Here is a 12,732-nt window from a genome sequence, read left to right on the forward strand (position 1 = left end):
AATTTGCTGGGGGCTAGGACATCTCCTTAGGGGATTCTCTTGCCTTATATTGCACCACTTGGCCTTTCCTTAGACCATACTAGATTTGTGAGACCTCGTAGAGCGTTCACTTGGCAACATCACTCTCCCTCTAATAGCTCCTTGAGACGGTCTAGGGTCCCCACACACCTTCGTTCCAGACCTTATCCTTCGGTTTTGGACTACTTCTCATTGGTGAGGAGTTGTTAGGCTCTCTTGTTTTTATGTCTTTCCACTTTCCTGTTTTGTTCTTTTTGAGGGCATTGTTTGGTGTTGTTGTTGTTGGTTGTGGCCTTGTTGTATTCTTTTCAGTCCCTTAGACCTGTTTGTGGTCTCTTATTGGCGAGGTCATTGGGAGATGAGGAGACTTAGAGGTCTCCGGTACTGGTACTGGTATCGGTTCGGCAATTTTTCATAAGTAGGAGACAGGGGGTATTTGGAGATGATAAATTCTTTATTAATAGTTTGAAGAGTCTAATACTAAATACAAAATAGTAATATTGTAAAACTTAAAGACTAAAGTAAATAATAATAGTAATGTCACATTGATATAGAGTCAAATATTTCAAAACTCACAAAATCACATTATTGTATCTCATAGTCATACTTGTTTTCCGAATATTGCATGTGATCATCATCATATCAGATTGATTGATAATCACTGAGATTATCATTACATATTCAATTTTTAAATTCATAAAAGTATAGTTTGATGCTAAATTGCTGATATGCAAACAAAGATGAGCAAACTTAGTACAATAAACAAAAACCAGAAATCTATCTAGTACTAGTATGTTGATGATACTATCATCTACTCGACAAGGCTGTAATCTTCCATCTCAAGGTCTTTAGCTATCATGCTCTCCGAAAAATCATCTCTCCAACTCAGGTTCCTCTGATGATAGTACAACTGGGGGCAATTTATTAAGGAGACTTCACTTTTTGGATTAGGAGACTGGGAGACTTCATGAGACTTCGTCATGAAGTCTCCAACCTTTTTTGAGGTCTCTAGAGACGCAAAATGTCTCTGAGATGCATCTTCGTCTCCGAGACGTGTGTTTTAGGAGGGAGACAGATCTCCCTGTAACCATGCTTATTGGACATGAATACATTTATCTTATCTTATCTCTTTCCTAGGTTGCATCCTTTGCGGGGGATTCTTTTATTTGATCAATACCTTGGAATTACCTTGTTCTACAATCTTCTCTCCTTGACATTCAACACCATTTTAGGTTCCAATATAAATCTCTATTGGATGGGACCTCCAACTAATGGGCCATCTCACCATTTTCTTCGTCATCTTATTGCTCATAAAACCGAGGTTGGAGCTTCTCAGCTCTCTTCCCTTTGACGGAGGACTATTTACAAGGCTGTAACCTCAAATACACTTAAAATGACCTCTTGAATTTGAACATGTTGTATGCTATCCTTTAGGGCCTCCATATTGTCCTTTCTTTGCTGAACCATATCATTTTGCACTAGGAATTCTTCTATCAGTCAAAACCAAATCCATAGATGAAGTATGTTTATAGTCATTAAGTGCCTTGAAGGGAGACTTTCCAATCATCATATGATGAGTGGTGTTGTAGCAATACTTACATAAAAGTTTTTTTATCTAATTAACATTTGCTAACATTATCTAAATAGGCTTCCATCCACTACTCATTTTTTCAGTTTTTCCATTTGTTTTTGGATGATGATGAGGACTAGGTATCACAATTCGCGAGTTACAACATTAGTATAACAACAGAAATGATATTCGCAGCAGTATTAGAACAACAGTTTCAAACATCAAAACCATGGTCTATCAATATAATATCCAAATCAAAAAGTCTCGAACATGTATCCAAAAGTCTCAAACCTCATAATATAATAGCCATTTTCATTAAGTATATAATTTTTTTAACATATTTATATTCATCGTGGAAACCTAATATGTTTATTATGATGAATATTAAAGAATTAAAACTAAATATTAGATATAAATTTCAATATTTTTAATTTAATATATAAAATTTGATATATTTATTTTATTTACATTAAAAGAGTAAACATGTTTAATCACTTTTTTTTTTGCCAATTTTTTTCCATGCCAAACTTCATTTGAGTTTTACTGTTTGTGGACATGAACTCAAACCTTGTGGGTCTCCCACATAGTTGTTTTGGCAAAAGAAATTTGAAAAAAATGTTCTTTGTTCTTTGATTTCAGAAATTATCTGAATGTGTTGGTGGTACTTTTTTGTTTCGGGGATTGATAGGGGGCGTATCAAGTATCCCTAGGCATTTCAGAGACGACTAGCCATCCCCAAATGTCAGGGGATGTTTCATACAGTTTTTTGAAATCGAGCATAGCTCGGGTATGTTTCAGTTTTGTCCCATTGTACCCAAAATGTTTTTCGGGATGGGGGCGAGTCCCTTGAGGTAATGAGCACGTCCTTGTGTGACATAAGTGTATATATATGTATGTAATATGTGTGTGAGTACAGACACAGATATATCTCAATACCAACTGTGAGTTATGTGGGTCTGTATACCCAGTCAAATAGCCACACTGTGTATGCATCTGGACCTGAACATGCGCCGAGGTTTTATCAGGCACTTATCTTGCATCTTTTTTGTGCAGACTTGTAAGTTATATAAGATGCTTTAATCCCTAATAAAAGCATGCTGTAGTTCACATCATGTTTGAGTTGATTTGTTGTATATGTGAGTTTTGAGTCGCATGATAAAATCTAAATTTCTGATCATGACATATTTTGATGTCTATTGCTATGTAATTGTGTTCTTAAATGTACTTTATCAATCTAGAATTTTCTAGTTCTTTAGTGCACACTTAAATTTGATTACAATTTTCACACACTCACACTTCCATGCCTATTTATTGTAGTTTGCTTGTAATGCAAATTAAATTAAATTGTGTTGGTCCATTGTTTTTTTAGTTTGCAACAACTTACTATTTTTTATGATTTATGGCCTTCGAATAAAAGTCTAAATGAGTGGCTATGTGTAATTGTTTGTTACAAATTTTTCTTCTCCCAAAATAACCATCCTTGCCCATTTTGTTTCTGGTCAAAAGGGAAAATATTCTTTTGGATTATATCTACTGGTTACCCATATCTCATGGTTCTACTTAATGTACCACAGTTGATTTTTGAGTGACAACATTTATTTTGAATAACCTCATTTTGAACTTGCAGGAAATGAAAATTCTGTTATGTAGAATGCTGCTTTTCTTTTCTTTTCTTTTTAATAATAAATTGAGTCCCACATTCCTTCAAATCAGCTTACCTGTTTGGTGTATGGAATGCTTATGTTTATAAAGTTACTTGAATTCATCACACTGTTCATGGTTTATAACTTGTCCATTTTGTTTTTAGTCTTCCCAAGGATCATGAATGTCATAATGAATGTGGGATGCAAGATGACTGACATGCTTTTGTTGGTGCAGTATGGAGTTCGAATATGTGTGGTAACATCCTTCAAGGATACATGTTTCATTGAAATTCTACCAAAGGTCCAGCATTCAAAACGAGGTATGCACATTTATAATTTAAAGCCTGCTAAAAAATTTCTATGTAGCTCTAAACTATCTGATTTCAGCATTGACATATCAAAACTACCATAATTGTTGTTGATATATCTGAATCATATGTGGAATATATTCACTGTTAATGTTTATATGACCAATTCTTAGCAATTGACATGGAGACTTTAGGCCTAATATCCAGTATCACCGTATAATAATATGCTTGTTGAGGAAATAGTTCACTTTTCCACCATGAGTATCTACCATCTTTTTCTATTCAGTCACTATTTGCTCCTGTTTACAATTGATTTTTTTTCCAACAATTTTAAAATCTTTTATATGGTGTGAATCTATTTGCAAATATAATATTTTTTTTCCAGTCTCTTCCATCTGATTTGCAATCAAAATCAGATGGGACTTAGTCCTTTTTTCTTGTAGGATCTTTTCTTACATTAATTTGACATAATTATTAGTATAACTTCTTGCAAACTTTGACTCCATACCTTCCAAGGAAAGGCTGTGACATGTTTGGATTTGGGTCAGACAATTGAGGAAGCAACATTGACCATTGATGTAAGAAAAGATCCAAATAATTCACAGCCTCAATACGTACACAATTTGTTCATATGTACATGTCATAATTCATTCGACATTTTTTTGGGGTGGGCTTGAATTCATTTTGGGTTAGTCTGTTCAAACACATATGTATGCATGTGTGAAATTTCTGGTTAAATTCTATGGCGGAATCGGAATGTCAGATTAAACCCAAATATTTCATTTTGCAAATTCAGAATACTGGATTACTATTCATTAATCAAATTAAAAATTCTTCCACACAGAAGTAACATGGAAACATTACAGAAGTTGAGCGTTAAATAAATTTGATTCAATCTATGCCAATATAATATTGAAATTTGGCTAATAAAAATGGGTTAATAAATTAGCACCTGACTTCTGGCCTGGCGTTGATTGGTAATTATACCAAATTGATTTGCTTCTGACTACTTTGTAAATCGTAGCTACTGACTCCTCCAATACTTGTTTTCTCCACACTCCTCTTCATTGTGTCTAATTATTAACTTAGGAATCTTCTTCCGTGACAGAATGATAGAAATTTATATCTAACGTGGCTTCTCCTTCTGCCGCAAATGCCCGCGTTTCTAAGAGAATACAATATCGCTTGGTGCCAGATAGAACAATCCCATGGGCGTCTGGATAAATTTCTCTGTTTTCATGCCAAAAATATAATTGCCACTATGCCCGATTAACAAAGAATAATCAACAGATTTGAATAACGTATTCCACGTTTCCTCCAAATTACATTGACTTCCAGAAAGAACAAGATGAGCCTCTTATCTTTGCAAGGTTCAATATATCTCTTCTCAGTATCGGGAGATGCAGTGAGTCCACCAAATTTTTCTCCTTTCAATATAATTTGCTCAGACGATTACAATAGATATCGCTGGGTATTATTATGGAACTCCCAAACGGATTCCACTAGATTAAAGATTATTCTGACGAAAGCAATCGTGTGATGTTTCTTGCTTACAATATTCAAACTTCTTTCAAATTTCCGCCTGCCTTCAAATACCAATCTGTCCTTTATGTAAACTCAGGGATTTTGGTGCGATTTCTGCAAACTGTTTCTCACTCCCGCAAACTGCTCACAATTGCTTAAAGAAAAAAATATTTTTATTGCTTAACAAATGCTTAATGAAATGGCATTATCATTCCTTATTAATTTTTTAATATTAGTTGTAATTTTGTGGACTAATATAAAATAATTGACTTATTGTATATTTATTAATTGTCTTTATGAAGACAATCTGGAGGGATGTTACAGTATGTATGTACATATTTACAAATGCTTAAGGATTGAATAGGCTTAAACATAAGGACACAAATACTCTAGTAGATTGAATCAAGGAGTAAAATCAAAGACACAATTACCAACTTTGAGCAAACTTGTAGAACAAATTAATCTATTTCAATACACATCAAAAGAGTATAAGCTAAATTGCAGTCGAAGTTTTAACCAACTCAACACGTACTACATTTCAAAGCTTTCAATAAATGCCAAGTGATATTGATATTCAATTAATTAAAACACAGTAACATAGAAACCAAGACAGATTAGCAACAATTTCGAAGAATGTCAAGCAATATTAATTCTATCGACTGATATCAAATCTATAGCCATGAATTGTAAATGTGGCCAGAGCACCTATATATGATGTTTATAAATTACTATGATAAATCAATTAATTGAAGAAAAAACATTCCTATGCTCTGAATAGACTGCTTGCAATCAATGCAATATTTATTACAAAAATTAAATCCCAACTCAGTAAAAATTTAGGTAGATTCTTGCTAAAAGTTACTACAAACTAACATTAGAACTTTTAAAAGATCATCTAAAGATAGCCTTCTCAAAATTTGGGATATCTCCAAAATAGTGATGACTAAGAAGAACAAATTTAAATGGGCAATTCTGATGTTGTTTCTAACAAAGTTATCCATTGTATTGCAACTCTTCTTAAACCTTGACACTCTCATTGTTGCATTGAATCTGAAAGTCTCACTTCTGTTGATGTTGCATCAAGACCTAGTCAAAACTTGCAGCCTTACAGATTCTGAAAACTCCATAGGGTTTGATGAAAGTCCTCGAAACAATGACATTTCATATGGTGATATCTTGTTTTAGAATTGTTGGAACCAAGGGAAAACCCTGAACGGCTTTGAAACAACGAAAACAATTGCCAAATACCCCATCTGGATGTTAGCACATTAAATCTGAAAAAATCCACTCACCATCAGTACTCTGAACTGGCTGATATCTATTTGAAAAAAGGGTGCATGTATGGTTGACATATATTTTTTGAAGTCTGACAGCAATGTCGGAAAGCACTGTTCTTAATCCACCATACCTCACTGAAAGGGTGATCAAACTGTCAGATACTTTGAATGGTTTAAATTGATTATAATGACTAAAAATCTATTCAAAAACCCTAGGTCTTCAAGCAGAAAACTAGAGAATCTGATTTTTAAGATTGCAAACCCTCACTAAAGGAAGAGATAGATGCCTTGCCAAGGAAAGCTTGCCAAAATTTGATGAGGATTACTGCTGATAGAAGGTGCTCCTTGCACGAATCAGTGTTTGTGGATGCATGTAAGTGCTTCCATTATATAAGACTGTAAGCTCATTAAAATAGATCCCTGCTGGTGCTGCTTCTTTGCTTGATTTCCGCTGATATGATAAAAAATCATTGTCTGCTCTGGTACTGAAATTAATCTCTGTCAATCTGCTGCTCAGACTGATATACCTCTATTCTTATCAAATCTTATTGTGGTTTTTGAAATGTTTCTATTGCTGCCTCCCAAATAAATCCACTCCTCTTTAAAGAACTTGCAGTCCTTTACCCAGACTCGTTGGCCACACTAATATTGGTTCACTTATATTCATAGATTTGACCATGTCTTTCTATGTATAAGTTGGCCTTCTCTATATAGCATACCTTATGAATCAATTGAAAACCTTTTCTAATGAAATACAATTTCCCTTTATAGGAACACCTGTATACATTGAATTGCAAGTTTTGAAATCAGACCGATCATCTACACGTATAAGGTGCATGCTAAATGGCATCTTTTGTAGAGTTTAATTATGAAATGTGTGTGTGTGTCCTTATATAGGCACATGCCTGATAAAGTATTTTTATGAATTGAATTTTCATCCTTTTCTTTTTTGTGTGTGGGCCTAAAAATGCAATAATAATTTTGTTTTTGAACATGACTTACGTATGAGTGCACAACTTTGTATGTATTTGAAAATTACTTCTCATTTGTTATGATTTCCATCGACATGTACTGCTGGTGTGTGCATTGACAGTTTTTATCTTTGAAAGTTCATGCCTGCATCAAAGGGTGAATGAATGCGTATTACACTTGCAAATTTTGAAGACCAAACTCTGTTTCAGGTGCACCCCATATGTATCAATGAGTTACGACTTCCAAGACTCAGACTCAGCAAGCTGATTTTTGACCCAGACTCAGACTTGGTACCTAGACATGTTGCAAACTTGGCAAATTGAGAAACCCAAGAAATTTAGTTATTTTTAAGGATTTAAAACTTGTTTCATGCCGCCCTTATTACTTAAACCTTAAGGGCATAATAACCTCATAAAATAGAAGCTACTTTGATCACATACAACGTATACGTCAATCAGATAAGTATAAATACAAATAATAGCCGAAGAAAATAACAAATTTAGATATATGAATAGTATCAAATTTATACATGTAATACCCCATTTTTTGAATGTTAGAATTCAATTAAATAGTTAAAATGTAAGCTGTCGAAAGAATACAAAAGAATGAAATAAGGAATATAAGTTGCCCCATCTTAGTTCAATTATGAAACAAGGAATTTAAAGTAATTTTTATGTCAGCGAAGGATAATAAAAGCTCACTTATTATTTCCCATTTGCAAAAGAAAAATTTAAAGTCTGTGAAATTTGAAAGGCCTTCTGGAAGCTTTCTCAGGGAGTTATAAAAGGGCAGTATGGTTATCATATATGCTTAGTTTTATTATTTCCATTCAAGAGCTCTGAAATCTTTTATCTTTCAGTTCGGAAAGCCCTTGGATTGGAACTCTGGGGTTTGGGAGGATTGGATTAGAACCAATTTCATATTTTGGGTGGATACAGGGTTTCACTACAATGTTCAGATTGCTGAAGGTTTCAGCTGGGAACATTGTGGAAGGTTTAAGAAGATAAGTATCAAATCTCTGTAGTCTGTAATAGAGAAATTTGTAAAGCTTTAGTGATACTGAACTGAGGACTTGGTTGCCATTTTTGTATTTCTTTCTTATTATTTTGTGGAACTAGGAAAATATTTTTTCAGCAACTTGGGGTTTTGATATTGAATTTGGTGATTAATCAAATCAGTGTTCTTTGCTGAATTAATATTGGGTTCTTCATTTCAAATTTCAGTTACTTTGATGTGAAGAGTTGAGGATGGGATGTAATGAATAAATGAATTGTGGGCTTTGTGGAAGTAGACTTCAGCATTGGAATATGTTATTTGGTTTAGCCTTTGACATGGGCACCAATTTTAAAAACGATTATATTTAAATGCCTAGCTTTCTTGGAGTTAAACATGTTTTGCTGCTGATATACATTGGGCACACCAAATATAAATTAATGAATACTTAGGTGAATGGAAATATTGTGGTTTCTATTATTTAGATGGGTGATTATGCAGAACAGGCGCTTTAAAAATAATCTTTCCTACTAGTACTGCCACTCAGTTTGATATGAGAGTCCCTTACTGTAGTGAATATTAACCTCCATTCGAGAATTAAACTACACGCAACTTATTAGGAGCCATCATTGTTTGATGGGGTTGTTATTTGGTTGAGTGTGAGTGTGTAAGGGTTTCACATGGTTTTAGAAGCAACAACGTGGTGGACAGTTTGATGTCAAAATGCATTTTCTGGTTTAGAAGTCTAGAGGAGCTGTTCTTCATTGGTGTGGTTCACTGAGAAAAATGGAATCTTCACAGCCACAAGTTTTCAATCTCTCAGTGTGGGAGTAAAGTCACATGAAACTAGCTCAGACCTTGGAAAAGGAAAAGGACAAAGGTAATTTTCATAAGCATTCATGGTACCTAAACAAGGAGTTATACTGCCTAAGAAAAGAATGAGAGTCTCCAAATTGTTGGAAAAATGCATTGCTTGCTGGTCACTTGGAATTTTTACAGTAAGCCTGTTTGGACAGTGGTTTCTTCTCGGTTGATGCATTTTGTATGAGAATGCTTTCATGCATATGGAGAAGTATTTGAAAATCTTAGTGATTTCCACCACCAAGCATTAATGCTCCTCTTATTGATCATATCTAATGCTTTAATATATTTCTCTGCAAGCTGTAATTGTTCAATAAGTCAGGGTATATATTTTTCTTTTGTAATATTCAGTTCTTTAAGCTGGATTAAGAACTCCATTTCTACTATACTGTATGCACTTGTTCCTTTATTAGGTTATTGATTAAAGCAATATCAATCTATCCATATCCTATTTTGAAAGTACATAAAAAAATAGTCTCAGAACTTATGCAAAACTCAGAAATAAAGTTGAATGAAGGAAAAAATCAAAGGACCAATTGACAAGGAATCTTACAGTGATATTAGAGTATAAGTTCCTACCGGCATATGTGTAATTTAGAAAATTTGATTTCTACATGGCAGCAAAAGATAAAATGACTGGCAAGATCACATTATGAAGAAAGCTTAAAGATTGGTTTTAATCAAGGAATGATGTCTTGAACACACTTAAAAAAGGTGGTAGAATGTTTGATCCTTGTTGAGAAGCCACCTTCCGAAGTTATATAGATAGCTTTAACTCCTACAGTGACCTCTTGGAATCAATACATGTTAAGGAATTCAGACGATGAGATTATGTTAATTGATACTTCTTGTTTAAGTGAGGTCCTGAGTATTGTTAGTTCTAGTGCTTTATGCTGATAATGCAATGAAAGACATAATGCAATCGATTTTAGATAGCTTCTGGGATCTTGGTGATATTAAAAGTCCCCAATTTCCAAAGAGAGTCTTTGCCATGCTTAAAACATTTACTTATTAGATTGTGTAGCCTCATTATAGATTTGGAATTGTATGATTTAATACATTGAATATTTTCACCATTTCCCTGGTTTGAACAGAGGTGGTCATGATAATGATGTTTTTGCAGCTATACAGACAATTATGGTTTTGTCCTCTCAACTGATTGGAGGAAGGATTATCAGTTAAAGGGAGATTGGTTAGGAAGGTGATACTTCATTGTGAAAAGAAATTAAAACCTTTCTTGGGTGGAGAGAATGAAGAAGTTAATGAGAAGGTTTCTTTCAATGTGAGAATTCATGAAGGCGGCAAGACCGATCTAAAAAGGAAAAATCTTTTCTTTTCCTACAAAGAACCTAGGAGCCTACTTCGCACATTTACAAGTAAAATGGTAAAGATGCTAGAGGAAGATAAGTCGGCAAAGACAGTATGGACCAACAAATAAGAAGATAAGATAAACATTGCTTTTTCTGGCAGAATGACATAGTGGGTTGTAAAGAGAAAGTCAAAGAACTAATTGCTGCTACAAAAACAAGATATCCGAGTCTATCTATGGGTGATTTAAAGATTATGATTATAAACTTTGTGAAAAAATGAATTCCCTCAATGATTCAATGAGTGATAATAACTCGCCCGACCATTTCTATATGAAAGGAGCATGACATCATCTTGTGGTAGAGTGTCACCTTGATGAATTTGAAGAAAGGACTTTAGCTTTCCAGGATTTTAAGAATTGATTATTGGTCACAAAAGAAAAGTATTAGCTAGGGTAGATGATTCTCACAAATACATGAATGGTCTTATTCGGAAAACTCAAATTGAGGAAAGACAGAGTTGTAAGTGGAGTCACTAATACTCAATTGGGGACAATGGTAGAAGCATTTTGAAAAGATAGAATCGGATTACTTGCATATATTTATGGATAGGGATCTTGCTATCAAGTTTGCAAGAGACAAGGAAAAAGAGGCTAACAATCTTTGGTATTGGTTAAGTATTGCTCATCTCTCAATTTACAAACTAGATATATAAATTTATTAATGTTCAACGAAAGACCATCCATGGGTCCAAGGGACTACAACAACCTTGCCAAGGAAAAGCCAACAAGAGCACCAAATAGTGTCTGAGGAAAGAAACAAAACAACAAATAGAACAAGGACCCGAGAGAAGTCAAACCACCACACTAGAAGAACAGGCCCTAGGGTAGGAAGAGGCCCCAAGCCATCACTAAAGCCTTGGGAGAGGGTGTGGAGGAAGGCCACAACTGCGAGGAGCACGTGTGAGGATTCACCACTCCAAGGGCTCAAAAGGAGGATCGAGAGGCTACTTAATTCCTTCTATTGGGTAACCAACTTGTAGAATGGAATGATGAGCTGATTGCAGAGTTGGTGCAGTCCCATGTGGACACGTTTTTGGAAAGAGTGGTCCCGGAGTCTTAGAGCCTCCTGAAGGTAAAGAGAAAACTCCTTTGATTAGTGAATCCAAAGAAGGAGGAAAGAGACTAAGTCTCTTTGAATAAAAAGTACCTTCTGATGTCATAGTATATGGGGAAGAAAAAATATAAGGAGTCCATCTTTTGGCTAGTGATGGTTAGACTGGATGCAAAATTTGTTGAAACCAACCCTAAAGGAGCCAAGAGAGATACATGGCATATGGAGCAAATACAGGAAAGGTTGGAGGGGCAAACAATGATCCTATTTTAAATATCTAGGCTAAAAAGCCATTATTGGACTCAAACCCCCTATGGGGGGGTTGACTCAAGTAGTGAGAATGTACCTCTAATATCCATCCTAATTTGTGTTTCAGTTCTTGACGAGGACGCAATAGGTTGTCTAAGACTTCTAAAGAATACTGATAAGGAGGGAGACGGTGAATGTCAATCTTGACAAATCCTAGAAGAATTGAAGCTTGAGAAAACCAACAATGAGACCCCCCTGTAGGGTCCGATTGAGCGTTATCCCTTGAGAAGCAGTAGGAAACATAGGTAAATCTATGGGAGGAGTCTGCAAAAAATCGTAAGCGACGTAGAAACCAAACTAGATCAAAGATAGTACCAAGTCTAGAAAGGATGGACCTCAAACTCAGCTTGGACTATACTATGAAGAGTATTTTGTCAACAATAGATAATGCACTGAGAGAAAAGCATTTGTACCCATCCCACAAAGGCCTAGTCCATCTCCAACAAGGAGGGCACCCACACTAGTGGCCCATTTAACATCGTCAGTGTAATCATAGTGTCCATAAGACTCAACTTGGACTTGCTGTCCTAAAAGTGATACCTGAAGCATTGTCTCTCAACAAGGGCCAAGGACCCATTCCCTTTGTTGATATAGGGTTGGAGCACAAGCCTTATATTGAAACAAGGACTAGAGAACATGACCCATTAGAACCAAATGTCAAACCACCAGAATTGGAGTTAGAACCAATAAGGGTCATTATAGTGGTATCGACTTTTGCATGATAAGTGTTTGACAAAATGTCAAACCACTAGAATTAAAGTTTGAACTGGTTGGGGTTCTTTATAGTGCTATTAGAGAGGTTATTTTAAAATTATTTTGGTCCCACTGTTGTTAGTT

At 34.9% G+C, this 12,732-nt stretch overlaps 1 protein-coding gene across 4 annotated transcripts in view; it reads left to right on the forward strand.

The window, feature by feature from the left end:
• Positions 1-12,732, forward strand: part of LOC149562284 (OVARIAN TUMOR DOMAIN-containing deubiquitinating enzyme 12-like) — a 146,694-nt gene that overhangs the window by 92,024 nt on the left and 41,938 nt on the right. For all 4 annotated transcript variants that reach the window (XM_089825814.1, XM_089825811.1, XM_089825813.1 and 1 more), the window contains one exon: positions 3,467-3,551. In XM_089825814.1, the coding sequence (XP_089681940.1) occupies positions 3,467-3,551 (85 nt within the window). The remainder of the gene's footprint in view (positions 1-3,466; positions 3,552-12,732) is intronic.

This window comes from Cupressus sempervirens, chromosome 4 (assembly GCF_028749045.1).
Source record: "Cupressus sempervirens isolate cs-2001-9-10 chromosome 4, ASM2874904v1, whole genome shotgun sequence".
In the NCBI taxonomy this organism is placed as follows: domain Eukaryota; kingdom Viridiplantae; phylum Streptophyta; class Pinopsida; order Cupressales; family Cupressaceae; genus Cupressus; species Cupressus sempervirens.